The sequence below is a fragment of the Aspergillus tubingensis genome (genome assembly GCF_013340325.1).
Source record: "Aspergillus tubingensis WU-2223L DNA, scaffold_8, whole genome shotgun sequence".
Classification (NCBI taxonomy): domain Eukaryota; kingdom Fungi; phylum Ascomycota; class Eurotiomycetes; order Eurotiales; family Aspergillaceae; genus Aspergillus; species Aspergillus tubingensis.
Window position 1 is genome coordinate 1,445,445 of NW_023336282.1, and position 19,566 is coordinate 1,465,010.

At 55.9% G+C, this 19,566-nt stretch overlaps 8 protein-coding genes across 8 annotated transcripts; 5 read left to right on the forward strand and 3 right to left on the reverse strand.

Annotated features, from left to right (window-relative positions):
- Nucleotides 1–425: 425 nt before the first annotated feature.
- Nucleotides 426–2,147, forward strand: AtWU_06834 (cytochrome P450; the record flags this gene model as incomplete). The annotated part of the gene is made up of 3 exons (XM_035501943.1): nucleotides 426–748; nucleotides 802–1,651; nucleotides 1,701–2,147. 3 exons carry the CDS (start codon nucleotides 426–428, stop codon nucleotides 2,145–2,147), a joined length of 1,620 nt encoding a protein of 539 aa, XP_035357836.1.
- A 463-nt stretch (nucleotides 2,148–2,610) lies between these two features.
- Nucleotides 2,611–3,284, forward strand: AtWU_06835 (uncharacterized protein; the record flags this gene model as incomplete). Its single annotated transcript, XM_035501944.1, has 2 exons — nucleotides 2,611–3,119; nucleotides 3,182–3,284. The coding sequence occupies 2 exons, from the start codon at nucleotides 2,611–2,613 to the stop codon at nucleotides 3,282–3,284; spliced, it is 612 nt and encodes a 203-aa protein (XP_035357837.1).
- A 425-nt stretch (nucleotides 3,285–3,709) lies between these two features.
- Nucleotides 3,710–4,599, reverse strand: AtWU_06836 (MICOS complex subunit MIC26/MIC27; the record flags this gene model as incomplete). Its single annotated transcript, XM_035501945.1, has 3 exons — nucleotides 3,710–4,351; nucleotides 4,418–4,510; nucleotides 4,573–4,599. The coding sequence occupies 3 exons, from the start codon at nucleotides 4,597–4,599 to the stop codon at nucleotides 3,710–3,712; spliced, it is 762 nt and encodes a 253-aa protein (XP_035357838.1).
- Nucleotides 4,600–4,918: 319 nt separating this feature from the next.
- On the forward strand, nucleotides 4,919–7,318 carry AtWU_06837 (mitochondrial intermediate peptidase; the record flags this gene model as incomplete). The annotated part of the gene is made up of 1 exon (XM_035501946.1): nucleotides 4,919–7,318. The coding sequence occupies one exon, from the start codon at nucleotides 4,919–4,921 to the stop codon at nucleotides 7,316–7,318; it is 2,400 nt and encodes a 799-aa protein (XP_035357839.1).
- Nucleotides 7,319–8,085: 767 nt separating this feature from the next.
- Nucleotides 8,086–9,282, forward strand: AtWU_06838 (similar to An11g05720; the record flags this gene model as incomplete). Its single annotated transcript, XM_035501947.1, has 1 exon — nucleotides 8,086–9,282. One exon carries the CDS (start codon nucleotides 8,086–8,088, stop codon nucleotides 9,280–9,282), a length of 1,197 nt encoding a protein of 398 aa, XP_035357840.1.
- A 262-nt stretch (nucleotides 9,283–9,544) lies between these two features.
- On the reverse strand, nucleotides 9,545–13,739 carry AtWU_06839 (M protein repeat protein; the record flags this gene model as incomplete). The annotated part of the gene is made up of 3 exons (XM_035501948.1): nucleotides 9,545–9,671; nucleotides 9,728–9,798; nucleotides 9,918–13,739. 3 exons carry the CDS (start codon nucleotides 13,737–13,739, stop codon nucleotides 9,545–9,547), a joined length of 4,020 nt encoding a protein of 1,339 aa, XP_035357841.1.
- A 1,444-nt stretch (nucleotides 13,740–15,183) lies between these two features.
- Nucleotides 15,184–17,577, reverse strand: AtWU_06840 (uncharacterized protein; the record flags this gene model as incomplete). Its single annotated transcript, XM_035501949.1, has 1 exon — nucleotides 15,184–17,577. One exon carries the CDS (start codon nucleotides 17,575–17,577, stop codon nucleotides 15,184–15,186), a length of 2,394 nt encoding a protein of 797 aa, XP_035357842.1.
- Nucleotides 17,578–17,927: 350 nt separating this feature from the next.
- Nucleotides 17,928–19,424, forward strand: AtWU_06841 (phosphotyrosyl phosphatase activator; the record flags this gene model as incomplete). The annotated part of the gene is made up of 3 exons (XM_035501950.1): nucleotides 17,928–18,559; nucleotides 18,607–18,958; nucleotides 19,008–19,424. The coding sequence occupies 3 exons, from the start codon at nucleotides 17,928–17,930 to the stop codon at nucleotides 19,422–19,424; spliced, it is 1,401 nt and encodes a 466-aa protein (XP_035357843.1).
- Between the last annotated feature and the right edge of the window lie 142 nt (nucleotides 19,425–19,566).

A 19,566-nucleotide genomic window follows, 5' to 3' on the forward strand; every position in this document is an offset into this window, starting at 1 on the left:
TTAAAGTAGTATGTGGATCGAAAGATGGTAAAGTAACCCGATCGCGGAACCAGCCTGAGCCCTGATAATAATGCGCATCCTTCGATTGGCCAACCCACCGCTGCTCCAACTATCGCAACCCTGATCCTGTAGGTATAAGCCAGTAATTGGGCTCTCCTGGAAAGATAGTGATCTGGACAAAGAAAACACCCATCAGGTACTAAGATCTGACCCATCCCAAAGCAGGAACCACACCAGGATTCCCACCAGTCAAGCTTAGTGCTGACACGCTTTCCTTGGAGTTAATTTTACCGCCTCTGATTCATGCACATATAAGTAGCTTAGCTGTCATTGTCGCTTGACACTTTTCAGAACCACCGTTTTGTGTCTCACTATTGCATTCTCCTTCCCCCCTGCAGCTCCCAACGCCGTCAGCCCGGTCGGCAATGGCTGAAATCAGCTTACGCACCGCCCTGGCCATCTTGGCCGGAATCTATCTCCTCTACAAACTCCTCTGCTTTATCCGCTTCTACATCATCGGTCGTCGCAGCGGCTATCCCCTAGTCGTGACCCCTCTGTTCACGCGCCATACACTCTGGCAGATCGTGGGTCCGACCTTTCAGGTACAGCTGAAGCGCTATCTTCCCACATGGCTCTACGAACATCTGGATATCCACATCCACGGGTGGGAGTTTCGCCACAAGAATGCTATGCATCGTCGTTATGGCAAGATTTTTGCCATTGTCTCGCCTGATGAGTGCTCTTTATGGTAGTCCATCGACCCTCGTCCATTCAATCTGATATCGTTCTGACCCCTTAAAGGATCGCCGACCCGACCGTCGGCGCAACCGTCTTGCAGCGACGCAAAGACTTTGACCAGCCCGACGTTGTAGCCAAATTCATGGGCTTTTTCGGACCAACCTTAATTCAATCCAATGGTGAAGACTGGACCCGCCAGAGACGCATCATCGCTCCCCAGCTTAACGAAGCCATCATGGGTGAGGTGTGGGAAGAGGCCTGTCTCCAGGCCCGTGCTATGCTTGAGTATCTCCTGCAGAATCCTGGCGGCGAGACCTTGACCGGCCTTCGCAGTATCGCCATCAACGTTCTCGGCCAAGCTGGGTACGGACAGAACCAGCCATGGTCACCTGACTTTGTCGAGACTCTGGGGCAGGACTGGCAAGACGCCAGAGTCTCGTACTTTAAGACGATTGCTATGGTCACGGACCGGTTCGTGGAGGCGGTCTTAATCCCAAACTCGCTGAAGGTGATGCCATTTATGCCCGAGTCGATTCGTCGACTGGGTCGCCAGATGTTAAAGGTGCCGGAATATGTCAGAGAGATTTTGGGCGAGGAGCGAAACACTAAATCAAGTGAGGTGTCTAAGAAGCGCCACAATCTGCTAGATATGCTTGTGCGATATGCGCAACATGGAACGGAGAGCTCTGCGAAGCTGTTTCTGTCAGAGGCAGAAATCAGCGGCAATCTCTTTCTCTTTACCGCCGCTGGCTTCGACACGACAGCCAACACAATGGGATACGCTGTGATGTTCCTCGCACAGTATCCCCAGTGGCAGGACTGGGTGCGGGAGGAGTTGTTTGAGTTGGACGCCGATGTTTCGTCTTGGGGATACGATGTGTTTGCTCAATGCCCACGAATGCTGGCTGTCATGGTATGTGATTCAATATAAAGCAGTAAGGAATGACTGCTAACCCTGACAGTATGAAACCCTCCGTCTCTTCACACCTGTCCTCCACTCCACACGCTGCGTGGTCACGACGCAGCAGATCGCCGATGCTGACGGCACACACGTGCTGACGCCCCCGATGGACGTGTTTGTCTCGCAGCAGAGCATCCACCGGGACCCGAATGTCTGGGGAGCGGACGTGGATGAGTTCCGGCCCACGCGGTGGATCAACGACGCCGGTCAAGTGGTGACCCCAGCGAAGGGCACCTTCATTCCGTGGTCGGGAGGGCCCAGAATATGTCCGGGCATGAAAATGTCGGAGGTGGAATTTGTGGGGACGATGGCGACGCTGTTCCGACACGCGCGGTGCGAGCCAATGCAGGAAGGAAAACTGCAGCAGCAGATGGAGGACTCGATATCAAAGTTGACGCTGCAGGTGAGGGAGCTCCGGGAGGTGCAGTTGCGGTGGGTGCCAGCTTGAATATCTTGACAAATGAATATGTCGATATCTACCATTAAGCCAATCCACCACAAACAATTGATCATACCCTAAACGAATAAGATCGATAAGATAGCAATCACCCACCATTTCATCCCGTTCATGGGTTCGGCCTTATGTCTCTAGACGAGCATGGACCAATCACACACCCGAGCATCCCGAATACTCGCAAACTCCCCCTCAAAACATACTAGTCTCTTTGACTCTCTCCTCTCTCCTCTCCCATCTTCATCCACCATCACCACCGTAAGCTCAATCTGGTGCACCGGTCCTAACAAGACCCTGATCAACCACTGATAAAATTCCCGATGTTTGTAGCTTAAACCATCCCCCCTTCCCAGTAGAAACAACACCATAGGATAAATATCAGCCCATCATCCCCCTCAACTACACCCAACCACCCATCCACAGCATCAACCCACACACACATACACACATAACCACAATGTCCCCTCCCCACCTCCTAACCACACTCACAGCCCTCCTCACCACCCTCCTCCTCCTCACCTCCTTCTCCCTAACAACCTACACCCTAACGACCTACCTCCACCTCGCGCACACCGCAACATCCCTCGTGCCGAAGGTCATCACCCACGACACCGCCATCATCGCCACAACATCCTACCATATCTTCACGACGATCCTGACCTGCCTCACACTCATCACGTTCTACTTTCTCTTCCCTAGATTCATCACAAAGTCAAGTGGAAACAGCAACCCCTCATGGATCCAAAAAGCACTGACATCCCTCGCAACCCTCCTTCTCACGACAAGTCTCCTCGCCTTCACGGTCATCCTGGCTACCAGAAAGATGTCCTTTGGGGACGTGGGCCCGCGTGTTACTGTCTATTTAGATGAGAGTTTGGGCGAGGAGAGTTTGCTTTATAGGGATGATGGGAGGGGGGTTGCCGGGTTGGTGGTCGGGTGGGTGGGTTGGTTTGGTGTAGTGGTTTTGTAAGTTTGCAATTCTGAGATGTGGGTGGGTGGTTGGGGATTGGCTAATTTTGTTACTTTAGGTGTGGAATGATGTTTGTTGGAGGGAAGGAAGAGAAGAAGGGAGATGGGATGTGGGTGGAGAAGGGGGAGGTGGAGGAGAGTAGTAGGGCGGAGAGTGTGTAAGTGTGTGTTTGGTGGATGTTAAGGGTTTGGAGGATGGTTTTGTGTGGGTGTGGTATGATACTGTAATGAGGTGATGGGTTATGAGTGATGTTCTATGTCTAGTATGATGGTATCAAAATATATTATGTCGATCAATATAGCACTACTAGTATACTTAGCTGTTTCTTGGCATATTGTTCGGTTGGAGTACTACTACTAATACTAGTACTAAATCGAACATATCTAACGCTGCACTCGGTAAATATCACTCATAATACTGACTTTGATATGAAATAAGGAACAATGAATGTAGTGCAGCGTAAACAGTGCTTTACCTTACTCTGTCTCCTAAAACTGCATAGTAAACGCTCATTCGTCTACTTAAAGTACATATGCAAGAACTAGATCAAATCAACCCATTCTAAAACACTGACACAGAGGCCAACTTAATGACCCTTGCTCACCACCTCCTCCAGCTTCTTCCGCACATCTCCGATCTTCTCCTCCATCATGGCCCGCGCCATACCGCTGTGTGCAATCCCCGTGTACCACAAGTGCTCAGCCTTCTCGCGCACCTGCAGATGCGTGTCCGCCACAGCCGGCACCTGCTTCTCGTACTCCCAGACCAGATCCGACACGTTGCGCATGGTCACGGGCAGCAGGGTCCAGGCAGCAACGGTACCGAAGGCCAGCGGGGACGCCGTGCGCAGGAGGATACCGCGGTTCCGCGACACGATGGAACCGGCCATGGCGGCCACAACGACGTAAACTCCGCCGGGGAGCAGGCGCTCGCCGGACTCGGGCGACGGGGCCAGGGAGGCGACAGTGTTGGTGAAGGCGTTCTCGATGTGCAGAGCACGCGACAGGAAGTTGTTGAACTTGGTCTCGACGGCCAGGGAGTTCTCGTACAGGAAGAGACGGGCCTGACGGACCTGAGCGGTCAGGATGTCGGTGGGAGTAGGGGAAGAGGGAGAGGAGAAGGGAGTGGACACCGGAGCTGCCGGGGTGGTGGTGGTCGGGGCCGGAGAGACGACGGGCTTGGAGACGGCCGGGATCTCGGTCGGGAAGTCATCGTAGATGGGTTTTTTCTGGACGTGATATCAAGTCAGAAGCGAATTCGAGCGAAAGCAAGCAGGGATATTCCGAGCACGCACAGCATCGCGAGGCTCCTCTGCAAAAGCCGTCTGCCGGGGGTAGAGGGCGATACCGCCAGCCAGAAGGGTGGCCGCGATGGGGGCCACAGCCCGCTGGAAGGAGTTAGCGGAAACTTCAAGTTGCAGACGGAAGAAACAGGAGCTGAGGGATTTACCTGCTTCAGCATTGGCCGGAAAGACATGATGGGGGAGGCCAATGGAGGGAAGAAGTGAGGGAGGGAGGTGGAAGAGAGAGAGGCTAAGTTGGAGGTTCAAGATGGAATGACGGCCTGAGGTCGGCCGCCAAGCCTTTTTTTTCGTGAGTTTGGCGGCTTTGCGGCTCGAGCCTCCGTCATCGTCCGCTTCTCTTTCTCTCCTCCCTCTTTCTCTTGACTTCCCCCTCACTCTCCTTTTATTATTCCACCACCGTTTCGTGTGGTTTAACTTCTACCCTTATTATTCTACCCATGGTATAATCTCCATGTCGAATTCCTTTCCCGTTGTCTCCCCCTGAACGCCATCATGGGAGCTCCTCTGCTGCTCCCACTCCGGCGTCGGCCGTGGACTTGCAGGACCTGTCTGCTGCAGGCCCGTCGCTCGCTCGAGACGGCCGCCTCGCCGGCGACTCATCGCACAGCCTTCGATTACCTTCCGAGTAAGAACGATGCCCAAAAGAAGTCCGATGACGACACTCTGCGCCGCGTCTTCGACTCGCAGCCGTTCTGGCGCGAATTCAGCCAGCGCAGTGCTGCCCACCTCAAACCTACCGGTCTGGTCCAAAATCAGTACCTGACCAGTCCCGATGGTTTCCGCGTCTTTGCGACCACCACCCTGCAGAAGTGCCAGGCCATCGTGGCCAAGGTGCTGGCCGGTACAACGCTGGAGGATTACCGGAGTATGGCCCGCGATCTCGACCGCCTCAGTGACTTGCTGTGTCGAGTCATCGACCTATCGGACTTTATCCGAGTCATCCATCCCGATCCGCGCGTGCAGGAGGCCGCGACGCAGGCGTACGCCCTCATGTTCGAGTACATGAACGTCTTGAATACGACTACCGGCCTCAACGACCAGCTGAAGAAGGCCGCCGCCAATCCCGAGGTTACGGCCCGTTGGTCCGACGAGGAGAAGATCGTCGCCCAGATCCTCATCAAGGACTTTTCCAACTCGGCCATCCACATGCCCCCGCATGCGCGACAGCGTTTCGTCAACTTGTCCAATGATATCAGCCAACTGGGAAATACTTTTGTCAACGCCGCCGAGCCGGCCAAGTCGCACGTGACCGTGAGCGCCAACAGCCTGCGCGGCCTCGACCCCATCCTCGTGCAGCAGATCAAGCGGTGGAACCGGACGGCCTCCGTGCCCAGCATGGGCCTGATTCCGCGCCTGGCGCTGCGGTCCGTCCACGACGAGGGCGTGCGGCGGGAGGTCTACTTGGCTACACGCACGTCGAGCGCCCGCCAGATCCAGCGGCTCGAGCAGCTGCTGGCCAAGCGCGCCGAGCTGGCTCAGCTCTCGGGCTACGACAGCTTCGCCCACATGACGCTGAGCGACAAGATGGCCAAGTCCCCTGAGGCTGTGTCTAACTTTTTGACCTCGCTGGTGGGCAGTAACCGACCCTACGTGCAGGAGGAGCTGGCGCAGCTGCAGAGCATGAAGGGATCCGCTGGTCGGTTGCAACCATGGGATCACGCCTACTATGTCCATCAACGGGTACTGCAGTACTCGCAGTCGCGCCGGTCGCGGGAGCTCAGTGCGGTGCCCGAGTTCTTCTCCCTGGGCACGGTCATGCAGGGTCTCTCTCGGCTGTTCGATCGACTCTACGGCGTTCGGCTGGTGCCCCAGGAAACGGCTGCCGGGGAGACCTGGAACTCGGATGTGCGCCGATTGGACGTGGTCGATGAGGCGGACCGCCACATTGCTGTCATCTACTGTGACCTGTTCTCCCGCCCCAACAAGCACCCCAACCCGGCCCACTACACGCTGCGGTGTGCACGTGAGATCTCCGCGGAGGAGGTGGCCGAGTGCGCCACGACGATGGATGCTTCCGCCCACCCCAACGATGGCATGGCCACAGCCGTTGACCGCGACGCCAAGACGCTCCGCCAGCTGCCGACGATCGCGCTGGTGTGTGACTTCCCGGAGCCGCCTGCGACAGGAACGGGTCGCCCGTCCCTGCTCAGCGAGCACAGCGTGCGTACACTGTTCCACGAAATGGGACACGCGCTGCACTCGATTCTGGGACAAACGCGCCTGCAGTCCATCTCGGGAACGAGATGCGCGACCGACTTTGCCGAGCTTCCGTCGGTGCTGATGGAACGGTTCGCAACCGCTCCCGAAGTGCTGGCATTGTACGCCCGTCACTGGGAGACAGATGCCCCTCTGTCGGAGAGCATGATGCAGCACATGGAGAAGGACCGCACTGCGCACGGGTCGATCTACGGCGCGATGGAGAACGAGTCGCAGATCCTGATGGCGCTGGTCGACCAGGCATACCACTCCCTCCCTGCCGGCCAAGCCGCCTCCATCGACAGCACGGCAGTCTTCCACCAGGTCTCTGCGGAACACTGCACCCTCCCCGATCCGGCCGATACTAAGCCCCCGACCTCGTGGCAGGGCTTCTTCGGCCACCTGCACGGCTACGGCGCCACCTACTACAGCTACATCTTCGACCGGGCGATCGCCAACAAGCTGTGGGAGGATGTGTTCCAGCAGGGCAAGGCGGCGGTGGATCGTCGGGCCGGAGAGCGGTACAAGAATGAAGTGCTGCGCTGGGGCGGTGGCCGCAACGGCTGGAACTGCGTGGCGGGCGTGCTGGGCAGCGCCCATCCCGCCAACGCGGATGGCCGACTCGTCGAAGGCGGCGACGAAGCCATGCGTGAGGTGGGTCGCTGGGGACTGGGACGCGATGGTGTCTCTGAGTAATTTCATTGGTCATGTGTATGTATATTATTCAGATACAAGTGACATAGGCAATAGATATCCCTGTAATGATATTCCATCCTACTTTAACATTCCAGTTTACAAACCTAGTTTATCTCACCGCACTACACCATACATACAATAGTATGCCACGCGAGCCTAATCTACAATATGCCGGTAACTATGCCGCCGTGGCACAAACGCAGCGCCAGTACGACCTTGATCGCACCGTTAATGCTTTCTGCATGTGAGATGCATACTGCACCCCCATTAATGAAAGAGGGGAGGCGGGATGAAACCTACCAAGACAAACTGCAGCATGCCAGCCCCTGCGATTGGCGGGATAGAAAGCAAGGTGGTGCTGCTGACTTTCTATTAAGGTATATGATAACCCGGTTTTTGCCCTTGATTTAGGCATCTGTTCTTATCCCTGTCGGGAGATCAACCAGTCTAGACTCGCACCAACTCCCTCCTAACCCTAGCCACTGAGAATACTGTAGTGCTGCTATGCTAATATTGGCGACTATCACGAGGTGAATTAACACCCTTGATGCTTGGCTAGGATACATGATTGCTTTGTTTGCTTGGTGGCTGACTGGCTTCTGACTCCTTGGATGGAATCTCAACTACCACTATATTTTCTTTCTTTCTTTATCCCTTGATAACTTCTTTCTTCTTTCTTTCTTTACCTACCTTCGTTCGCTCACCATAACACATAGCTATTCTCTACACTACTCAATCCTATTGATACATTCATACTATCAATCACAATGGCAACCGTCACCTTCAAAGACGACCTCCCCAACACCACCACCACCACCACAACTCCAAAGAACAAAACAACCACCCTCCGCCGCTGGCTCACCTTCTCGACCTCAACTTCATCATCCCATCGCCGCTCCTCCTCCCCACGCCCAAAACCAACCCGCAGACCTACCCCAAAACCCACCATTAACATCAACACCAACACCAATACCACAAGCAACAGCACAACAACCCGTCTCTACAGAAGAGTAACCCTCCCGCGCCGCTCCTCCAAATCCAAAACCAAGACGAGAACAATCCATCCTGATGACACACATACACATACACCTACATCGCTACTTACATCCATAAACACCACTACCAACACAGGCACACCCACAGCCCCCACAACAACAATAACAAGAGATACTACGAATCCAATCACACCCCCACCCACCAGCCCTACCTCCCCCTCAAGCACCAACAACAAAATCCGCTCCCGCTCTCCCCTCTCCCCCCTCTCACCCCTAAGTCTCAACTTCAGCACACTATTCAACCTATCCCCACGGTCGAAAACCATCGAGGAATCATCGTCATCGACATATTCATCCTCGGTATCGGAGATACATATCCCCCCGCCGACTGTCTCGCATGAGCAGCTGACGAGTTCGTATGCGGAGTATTGTGAGGCGTTTACGGAGGGAAGGACGGAGGAGAGTTTTCTGTATCAGGAGGAAGAGAAGGAGGAAGATGGAAATAAGGGTGTTCGGCCGGTGAAGGAGATTGTGATTAAGGAGGAGAAGGGGTGTTTGGAGGAGAGGTGTTTGGGGAAAGAGGGAGGAGGAGGAGGTGGTGGTGGGGGACAATGTGTGGAGGATACAAGGGAGGAAGAAGGAAAGGGAAAGGGAAATGGGGATGGTGACAGGGCTATTCCGAGCAGTGATGATCAGAGGGAGATTCTACATTGGATGCGGGAGTCGGATGAGGAGGAGCAGGATAGTGGCAGCAATGCTGAAGATGTACCGCTGCGGGTGTCTCCCCCCGCGAGGATCCTCACGCCTGCTCGATATGAACAATCGCGTCGGGCAGCGAGACAACCTCAGCATGGGAAGCAGCAGGAGCACCACGAGGATCAGCGACATGCGTGGTGGACTGCACTCCGGGTGGGGTGGACGCGCATGCGCCGCCGAACCAGCAAGGCTGCCAACCCCGACTACAATTAGACTAATTCCACGCTGCACTGCATAAGACAAGAATCAATCAATAAATTCGTGCAACGTCGCTAGCCCAATGGGATCCCCAGAAATGGCCGCAAGGGATGTCGATGCACCCGTCGGTTGCAATCACAAGAAACGCGCACACAGGGGTATCCCGAGCATCTTATTACATACAGCCTATGCCGATACAACAAAGGAAAAATGCCGCGACAAAGGAAATCTTCGTCCCCTCTATTCATAGCCTCCCCACTGGTCATGCAACATTCCTTCACGAGGATCCCTCGTCCGCACCCTGCTCCGACGCACTGCCTGCCTTCTCCGGCTGCGGCGTCGTAGACTGGCTGGGTGGGTTAGGCGTGGCCCGGCGCGACATTTCCGCCAGTTCGCCTAGGATTCTAAGACATAGTCAGTAATCGAAGCCCTCCAGAGATGTCAGAAGGAGGGGTCTTACCGTCGATGTTCGTCATACCAGTCATCGTTGGACGTCCGGATGTGCTTAAGCTGTTCCTGAATGCTTGCCATCTACCAAAACCATGCCAGTCAGTAACCATGCCGGGTCAGGGAACGGGCCGTTGTCAGGTAAAGGGATGAAAGTGGGGAAGTCCTGTGGTAGAGGACGAAGTTAAACGGGGCAGTCCCACCGTTCCCTGGATGGATGAGCCAAGATCCTCACCTTCCGCGGCCTCCTCCTTCTCGCCCGCCCAGCGGCTACCCTCCAGCCCGACCGATCCGCCCTGCGTATCCTTCTCGGCCTTCAATGCCGCCACCTCGGCCTCCAATTCGCGCACCCGCTTGCGGTTGGCCGCAATCGACGAGTCCACCTCGCCCAGCTGGTTGAGGAGGGACATGTTCTTGTCAATCTGGCTGTTCAGATCGCGCTCGCCTTGCTCCAACTTCTCCTCCATGGCCCGGTTCTCCGTCTTGCACGCCTGGAGTTCACTCGACAGGGTCTCGTGCTGGCTCTTCAGGTTGGACAATTCGTCCTTGGATGCGGCAAGTTGTTGCAGGACAGCTTCCAGCTCCGACTTGGCGCTCTCCGAAGCAGCAAGGGACTGCTCGAGCTCCGCCACCCGGCTGCTCACGGCCTGGTGTTGCTGCTCCAACTCGTTCTTCTCGGTAAGGATGGAAGAGAGATCGGCGTTGTGCTTGCCCGCGAGCTCCTTGGATTCGGCAGCAGACTGCTCGGCTTCGTTCAGCTTCTTCTCCAGATCAGCAATGGTCAGCTTCAAACTCTCAAGGACCGAAACATCCTGAGCGGCGGCGTGAGCTTCGGCCAGCTGGGCGTGGACCTCCGCAAGGGCGGCGTCGTGAGTCTTCTGAAGCTCCTCGATCTTGGCCTGGTTGGTAGCCTCTAGATCAGCCCGAAGGCCGGAAAGCTTCTCATCCTGAATGGTTAGGAGCTGTTCGATCGCTTTGCTGTGCTCAGCATCAGTTTCAGCGGACCGAGACGTCTGGAGGGATTGCAGTTCAGCCTGGAACTGGGCCTTGGCCTCTTCATGCTGCTGCTGAAGCTCGGCAACCTCCTTAGCACGGGTCTCGGTATGCTCCGCGATCTCCTGGGCATGGCGCTGAAGAGCGGACCGGAGCTCGGCCTCAAGAGACTCGATATGCTCAGCGTGCTTGGACTCCATGTCACGGAGGGTGGACATGGACACCTCGTATTTGGCCTGCAGCTCGCTAAGCGCCTGCTCGTGGGAACCGCTAGCATTGGTCTTGACATTCTCGAGTGCGACGGCGTGCTCGGCCTTCAGAGACTCGAGCGCCTGTGCGTGCTGCTCGGCAACAACAGCGGCTTCCTTGACCTTCTCCTCCAGCTCCCGGCCCGCAACGGCGGCCTTCTCTTCCAAAGATTTGAGTTGGCTTTCCTGCTCAGCATCCTTGGCCTTGGTCTTGTCCTCGAAGGCATCCAGGCTCTGCTGCAGCGCCTCCGCCTGCCCTTGCTTGCTCTGGATTTCGTCCTGAAGAGACTTGATCTCGCCCTGTCCGGTGGAGAGCTGGGACTCCAGAGCACCGACCTTCTCCTTGAGGGACTCGATCTCCTGGATGGCTACGTCCTGGGCAGAGCTGTTGCCGTTCTCGAGAGCTTGGCGGGCCTCGGCAAGGTTTTGCTCGGTAGCCTCCAGTCTCTGGTTCAGAGCATGCATCTCGGCTTGGTGGGCAGCATCAAGCTCGGCAATCAGCTCCTCCTTGTCCTCGGCAGCAGCAGACTCGGCCTCTTCGAGCTTCGCACGGAGTTCCTCGAGTTGCTGGGCGTGAGAGGTTCCAGCGGACTCAGCGGCCTCCTTCGCAGCGGCAAGTTCCTGCGCGTGAGCTGCAGCGGCAGCAGCCAACGCCTCCTCATGGGCAGCCTTCAACTGGGCAACGGCGGCCTCGTGGGATGCTTCCAGCTCCTTGACCTTGTCGCCAAGCCCGTTCTCAGCAGCCGCAGAAAGTGCCTGTTCGTGACTAGCCTTGAGATCCGCAATCGTGGCCTCGTGAGCGGCTTCGAGCTCCTTCTGCTTCTCGCCAACCTTGCTCTCGATCGCCGCAGTCAAGGCCTGTTCATGTTCAGCCTTGAGTTGGGAAATGGCGGCCTCGTGGGTGCCTTCCAACTCCTTGACCTTGTCGCCCAGTCCACTTTCAGCGGCCGCGGAGAGGGCTTGCTCATGAGTGGCTTTCAGTTCCGCAATTGCAGCCTCATGGGCAGCTTCAAGCTCCTTGACCTTGTCGCCAACCTTGCTCTCAACAGCGGCAGCCAGGGCCTCCTCATGTTCGGCCTTGAGCTGAGCAACGGCGGCCTCATGAGCGACCTCCAGCTCCTTGGTCTTTTCTGCGATCTGGGCTTCCGCATCCTGGCGGCCCTGCTCCAGTTCTACGTGCGCCTTCTCCAACGCGTCCTTGAGGTCGGCAATCTCCTGGTCTTTCTCGGCCATGCGGGCGGCCGTCTCCTCGTTGCCTTCGCTGGTCGCAGAACCCGCAGCGGCAAGCTGGCTTTCGAGCGATGTCACCTTGTCCTCCAGGGCTAGAATGGCATGTTTGGCAGCCTCCTCGGCGGCCCGAATCTCCTGCTGCTTGGCTTGGTCCAGCCGGTCCATTTCCATGTGCAGGTTTTCGACCACCTGGTCACGTCCATTGAGCTCGCGCTGGAGATCTTCCAGTTTCGCAAGGGTCTTGTCCAGGTTGGCACTCGCCTCGGTCAGCTGGCCTTTCTGCAGGTCAAGCTCGGCCTTCAAAGAGTCGACTTGCTCGGCATATCCGGCAGCTGCTGCCTTCTGCTCGGCAAGATCCTTCTCCAGCGCTTCCAGTTGGGCTTGGTGCGACTGCTTCAGTTCCTCCAGGGCCGCAGCAGTCTGGTCATCACCCTGAGCCGCGGCGGACTTGGCGGCGTCATCCAACTCCTTGACCGACTTCTCCTCCAGCTCCTTGTGCTTCGCCTCGACATCTTCCAACTGGGCACGCAACGCCTGCAGCTGCTCCTGATGGACAGCGGTCAGCTGTTCGATTTCGGCAGTATGCTGCTCACGGAGCGCCTTGGTGGCCTCATCGGCATTCTCGGAGGAATCGTTCGGGGCCAGAGACAGCTCGGTCAGTTTGAGGTTGACTGCATCCAAATCCGCCTTCAGGCTAGTCACCGTGGCTTCGCTCTCGGCCAGCTTGGTCTGAAGTGACTGCAACTTCTCCGAGTCTTCCTCGGCACCCTTGGGGGCGGTGCTCAACCTCTTGGAGGCGGTCGTCGCTGGCCTCGTCACCGTAGACGTGGGTCTGGTGGTGGTACGAGTAGTAGCGGAGGAGGAAGTAGTCGGACGAGAAGTCGAGGTGGTGGTAGCCGGCTTGGTCAGGGGCCGCACCGTGGAGGCCGTGCTAGGGCGAGTGGTAGATGTTCTCTTCTCCGCCGTAGTCGAGCCCGCAATGCTGGAACGCCGGTCCAGAGTGGAAGTAGTGGACTTGACGGGTGCTCTCGTGGCCGATGTACCAACCAGCGACATGCGCTTGGCGGCTGTGCTGGAGATGCCACGCTTCTCATCTCCGGAGCTGGCCACCGACCGGTGGGACTTTTCGTCTGCAGAACTGCTGACGGAGGCGCGGGACCGATGGCCGGCTGTGGTGGTGGTGGTAGAGCTCAAGGGCTTGCGGACCGTGGTGGTGGTGGTCGCGGGCCGGGTCGGAGGCCTGTTCAGGGTGCTGCCGTTGGTCGCGGCGGGGCGTGTGGTCGAAGTTGTAGTTCTGGAGGGACCGGACATGGAAGTAGGACGCTTGGTGGTTGTCGTTCCGGACAAGGGACGCCTAGTGCTGGTCGTGGAGGAGGGACTCTTCTTGACCGGAGAGGCCTTGACGTTCTCCTTGTCCTTGGAGACATCCGGGCTCGTGACGGGCTCCTCGCTGCCCGAGAGGATGGTCGAATCGACCGGAGTCGCAGGGGGCGCGATTTCCGGCTCCACCTCCGCAGGAGCAACTGGGGTGACAGGTTCCTCTGTGGACGCCATGTTGTGGAGAAGGAGTTCGTCTGAGATTGGTGTGCAGGGGGGAGGAAGGTTCGCAGCGTTCGACGTGGTTTAACTTTAACGAGGCAGTCTAACGAATTGGGAGCGTCCACGTTAGCTGATCCGACGAGCAGAAGCAAAGACGTATGCAAGATCCCCAAGATGGAGGGGGCGGGGAAGCGTTGGTGCGAGATCAATAGATATTGGAATGATGCAACCAAAAGAAAGAGCAACAGGTAAAGGGGGCAAGACTATGTGAAGAAGGTCTCCTGGGGAGGCAAAAAAAAGCACTTTTCAGAAAGTTGGCCTCGTGGAGGGAAGCTGCGACGGAATAGCCGAGGCGGGTCTCCTTTTTTTCTGGCAACTCCGCAGACCACAGCGCAACGGAGAGGATCACGCAACACAGGACTTTTGGGGAGTCTCAATGGCAGAGGAAAGTGCAGAGGATAATTGCAGGCAGCTTGGGGGGTGGACGACAAGAGTAGAGGGTTTGAGGGGGAGCAAAGAGGCACGGTGGCATGGTTCTTGCAGGACCCCGGAAGGCGTGCAGATCAAAACAGTTGGGGTCCGTAGTAGTAGTAGTAGTAGCAGTAGTAGTAGTTAACTCACCAGGAACTGCCGGGAGGGAACCAGAAAACCAACAACGGGCGGGATTAGAAAAGGGGGTAGCGGGGAGAGAGGGGGGATTAAAGAATTACAAAAAGTTAAGTAAACAAGAAAAAGAAGCAGGAGGGGAAACAAATACAGAGAGGTAAGAGAGTAAGAAAGACACAAGAAGATGGGGAGGAGAGGGAGAAAAAGAAGAGGAGAGAGGAAGAGGAGAAAGGGGAGTAAGTTTAGTGTCTCTAGTAAATTTTGGGGAGGGAAAAGGGTAGGAATAGTCGAACCGGAGGAGGGAGAGAGAGGGGGGAAAGGCGGAAAGACGGAAGGGAAGAATGGAGAAGAACCCACCGCTTTGGCCTCAGGCATGGAATGGGCGGTCAGTCAGGAGGTCAACTGATCTATTGCCTGTCACCTCAATATGATTCCCACTCACTATCCTCACTATCGCTTGTCTAGCGATCTACCATCGATTGTTCGTCTCGCGTTCAGACCACTGCGCTCCTTTTCACTACCAATTATTGCTGCTACTTCTGCTGCTGGCCACGGTTGGCGTCTCCCAGCTGGTTGGATCCCATGGTTGCCATTGCTGGGGGCTCCGCATGTTGTCCCCCCTAAACCGGCCGTAAAATAAACAATGCCCGTTGTTGGTTCCATGGTTCCGTCCACGTAGACTGACAATCACATCCCAATTTCATTCTCACAATGAGAGTACCCTGGCAAGGAATCGCTAAGACAGTAACAACTAATACTAAAACGGGAGAAAACAAACAAAACACCCGGGGTATATGACACGACTGCGCTCAAAACTATCATTACCGCAGCCAAAATAAATATCTTTTCATCCTCACTCCACCACCTTCAACAACCACCCCCAATCCCAGTGGTCTTCTCCCCTCCGCGCCATTTCCCGGATTTGCGGGAGAATTTGGTGATACAGTCTTTCGCTTTGTTTACGCACTTCTCTCTCCCCGCGTTGACCGATGCCATCGTGGTAGAACTCACAGATTCGATGGTAGCGGTCCGGACCTAGATGCATCTTGTGAGCATGTCGCGATGCACCTTCCTTCCTGCCAAGCAGACGAGCTTGAAACTTACCCTGGAATCGTTGCAAACCCTCCACAAGAGCGTAGCCCTCTTCATCTGTCCAAGCCTGTGCCGGAGTGGTCGGCTTCGTCGGCTTAGACTGGCCCTGCTTAGCAGTTTTTGTCGGCACCTTCGCATGCCTATCAACCTCCACATCTTTCCGTCGGTGGCCCTTTTGCAGGCGCCCGTTTTCAAGCGATTCAAGGAGTCGCTTCAGGGGCAGACGCAAGCCCGGGCTGACGGCCCGGTACGCCACATATTTTCCCCGAACAAGACCACCAATCTGATTGCATCGCCCTAGCAGTACTCTCATGGCATGCTGAAAATGGCCGTATGCTTCCGGGAAGAGTCGATGATCCACGTAGTAAGCTTCAAAACAGACGAGAACAAGCCTCACTAACAGCGGGAAGATTTGGATCTCGAATTCTTCCACCAATGTCCTACCTCCGACCTCATCCCCTTGAGTCGAAAGCGTGTAAGCCTTCTCCAGGTGACGGCGTCCTTGTTTGTCAACCGCGTCAAGCGTCGCGCTGCAGTTGCGCACGTCATACTCTGGAGGTCCAATATCAGATACCAGGTACTCGATAATACCTTTGTAGACCTGAATTAGGGAAGATATTTTATGCTTTAGAGGCTCAAAATCAAAATCAACTTTTTCGTCATTGGAAGCTATGTTCCGAGGGCACATGCTCTGGACAAGCTTTTTCCAATTGGAGCCCTGGCCATCAAGTTCATAGGCTTCCTTGAACCACGCGCTATCTTCCGGGCGTTCAGCCCCATGACTCTGCTGATCCGGGTTCTCTTGGGTAGGTCCATCCTGGGTGGCAGACCTGGCTATGGCTCCCTGGGAAGCAAATTCCGTAGCATGTTGTTCCCCACGGTGGTTAGCGTCACGGGAGGGCTGGGGATTATCGGCGGGACTCTCTCTGGGAACAAAGGAGCTGGTCTGCTGACGAGCAGTGGAGGTTGGGTGTTCGGGCTGTATGTTATTTTCTCCGGCCGTACCCTGTGAGCTCGTAGTCGAGTGTCTCCGTTTCGTGGATTGCCGTGGTGGGTCTGAGGACCGCGGACTTGCTTCCGCAGAATGATGCTGAAGGTCATCCTCGGATGAGCTAGGTTCAGGCGAAGGCACCGATGATGAGGATGCCTCTGATGGTTGGTATGGTGGGTCTTCGTCCTGTGTGGTGCTGACAATATTGGCTTCTTGGTTTGGTGTTCGCGTTTCATTATCCCTCGATGGTCCACCCGCTTGGTGGTCCACCGTTTTTGAGATATTAGATGATAAAGGCGTTGTTGTACTTATCTCAACCGCAATTGTGGAAAATCGCTGTGTCGATGAAGCATCACTGCGGCTGGAGTCTCGCCTATCGGCCGGCTGTTCGGGTGCATCTCTCCACGGATTGTTGCTCGTATCTTCATTTGTTTCTACCAATGTTGGTTCTGAAGCTATGTCGCTGCCAGACAGTGTCTTGGGTTTACGACCAGGAGTCTCCTGGCTGGAAGATGGTGATGGGGTAGGCTGGCCGGTAGACTGCTGGGCGTCTCCATCATTATTTGAGAAAAGTTCCACTTCTGATGCCAGATCTTCGCCATCAAGCATCTCTTCGTCACTCTTGGACGATATATGACCGCCTTCATTATCACGTTCAGCGTCGCTTAACGAGTAATCTTCGGCTGGAGTCTCAGCACTTGGGCGTGGGGAAATTATATGAGTGTCATCCCCGAAACCCTCTTCTGCCTTTTCTAAAGACTGCACCTCACTTGGCTCATCTGACTGATCGCCAGACTCGTGCTCGGATTCTGGGCTTTTGGGAGGCTGCAATATTTGATCGCTCCCATCCCGAGTGGATTCATCAGGCACGGGTTCCGAGAACCTTAATGACCGACGGGGAGTGACTTCGATGGGGTGGGCATGTCTTGGCCTTTGGGGGACAGTTTGAGAAACCGGACCAAATCCATCAATCATATCTGTAGCATCTCTCCTGACAGAGTACGTGAGCCGACGCGAGGGATGCGGGGTGGCGGGACCGGGTCGATTCGCCCGGGACGCAGTCCTCTGCGTGTTAGTATCCATGAGGCCATTCAAAAGGTCGACCGCCTGAAGGGTGGAATCGCGCTTCTTCCTCCGCTGCACAGGACGCGGCGAGTCCGACATATTGAACATCCATGAAATGCAGAGACAACAGCAAAGCAAAGCAAAGCATACCAGCCCCCCTGGAAATCAATAACTGGACCTAAGTGGACCTGTCAAGCCCGTCGGGGATCAGGGACGGCGGCGAAGGAGCTGGTTGGTGGGAAGCTTGGATCGCGAGGTGCTTCCCGTGATCGGCGGGCGTCATCACTTGGCCGCCTTATCGATAAGGCCCCGCCCCCCTGCCAGATTGCGAGCCAACCTTCCTCCATCCTCCCCCCCCACCATCCTTCATTCCCCTTTTCTCTCCACCTACTTCCACACTCGTTTGGATACCATCTATCCAATTCATTTCCCCCGCGCTTAGCTACATCATGGCCGCGGACCTCCCTTCAGTCCGTGTGTTGCCCACCCTCGACCCCGCGGTGGGGCACACATTCGCCCAGCCCACCAAACGCATCCACGAGCACAGCGATGTCTCCGAATTCTTGTGTTCTAAAGCTTATGTGGACATCATGACATTCCTCCTCCAGCTTAACCGGTCAATGTTTCCAGCTAAGCTTGAGGATGGACGCGTTCAGACTTGGCCCTTGAATTCTGATGCTGTGGAGTACTCCGCGCCGGTTCGCCAACTCCAGCAGCTGCTCTCCAAGCTAGAAGCTATTCTCGAGGAAGCTCCCCCCGATAAGGGCCCCCGTAGATTCGGAAACATCAGCTTTCGGAGGTGGTACGAGATTGTTGAAAGCCGTGTTTCCAGCCTCCTCGAGGAGTGTCTCTCTCCGGAGATCCTCAATCGCAAGTCAGCGGACCCCGAGGGGCCTACGGCGGCAGTAGAGCTCAAGGCATACTTTCTGGGAAGCTGGGGAAGCCCTCAACGTCTAGACTATGGTACTGGCCATGAACTGAGCTTCCTGGCCTTCCTGGCTGGGCTCTGGAAGTTGCATGGATTTCCACAGAGCACTCCTGGTGTCGAAGAGAGAGCCATTGTTTTGGGTGTCATTCAGCCGTGGGTATATCGCTAGTCTCTGATTGAACGACACTGATTATTGCTAGATACCTTGAGCTAGTGCGATCAATTATCAAAACCTATACCTTGGAACCCGCCGGTTCCCACGGCGTGTGGGGACTCGATGATCACTCTTTCATTCCCTATATCTTCGGCTCAGCGCAGTTTGCTCCAGCTATATCGGAGACGGATCGAGTCCCAGAAGAAGGTTCTTTGCCCGATGCACCTGACCCGACCGGTGTTGCCAAGGTGAACGTGGTGGAACGGGAACGTCGTGGAAACCTCTACTTTTCTGCCATCGGCTTTATCTACGACGTCAAGAAGGGCCCGTTCTGGGAGCATAGTCCAATGCTCTACGATATTTCTGGCATCAAGACCGGCTGGGCCAAGATTAACAAGGTATTTGCGTGCAGGTGGAGCTGTACATTCATACACTAACTCGCGACAGGGGATGATTAAGATGTACAACGCCGAAGTGCTGTCCAAGTTTCCCGTGGTACAGCACTTCCCGTTCGGCTCTCTGTTCAGCTGGGACCGCGATCCAAACGCCATACCTCAGCCCTCTACCGTCCACACGTCTTCCGCGCCACAACCTCGACAAACCGAAGCTCCCCAGGCATCTGGTCCAGGAACTAAAGCCCCATGGGCTACATCTCAAGCTGTCCCTCCAGCCAGCGGAACTGCCGCACCCTGGGCAACAGCACGAGGTCCGGCTAGAGGACCAACTCTGCCCGACACGTCCCGGCTACCGCCCGGCCCGATGGCCCCGACGAGGGCCCCATGGGCAAATGCAGCCCCAGGGCCGGCTCCTGGTGCTGCCGACCCTCAAGGGGACGTAACGACCAAGGCACCCTGGGCTAAGTAACCGCTACTTCTGCTTGATCGAGCATTTCCTGTACTTATACCCTTGCATGATATCATTTGCATACATAAGTGAATCGTAAAAAGTTGACATGCCGTTTATACCATAACTCCAAACCCGGGGTATCATCGTTTTTGAAACCAAC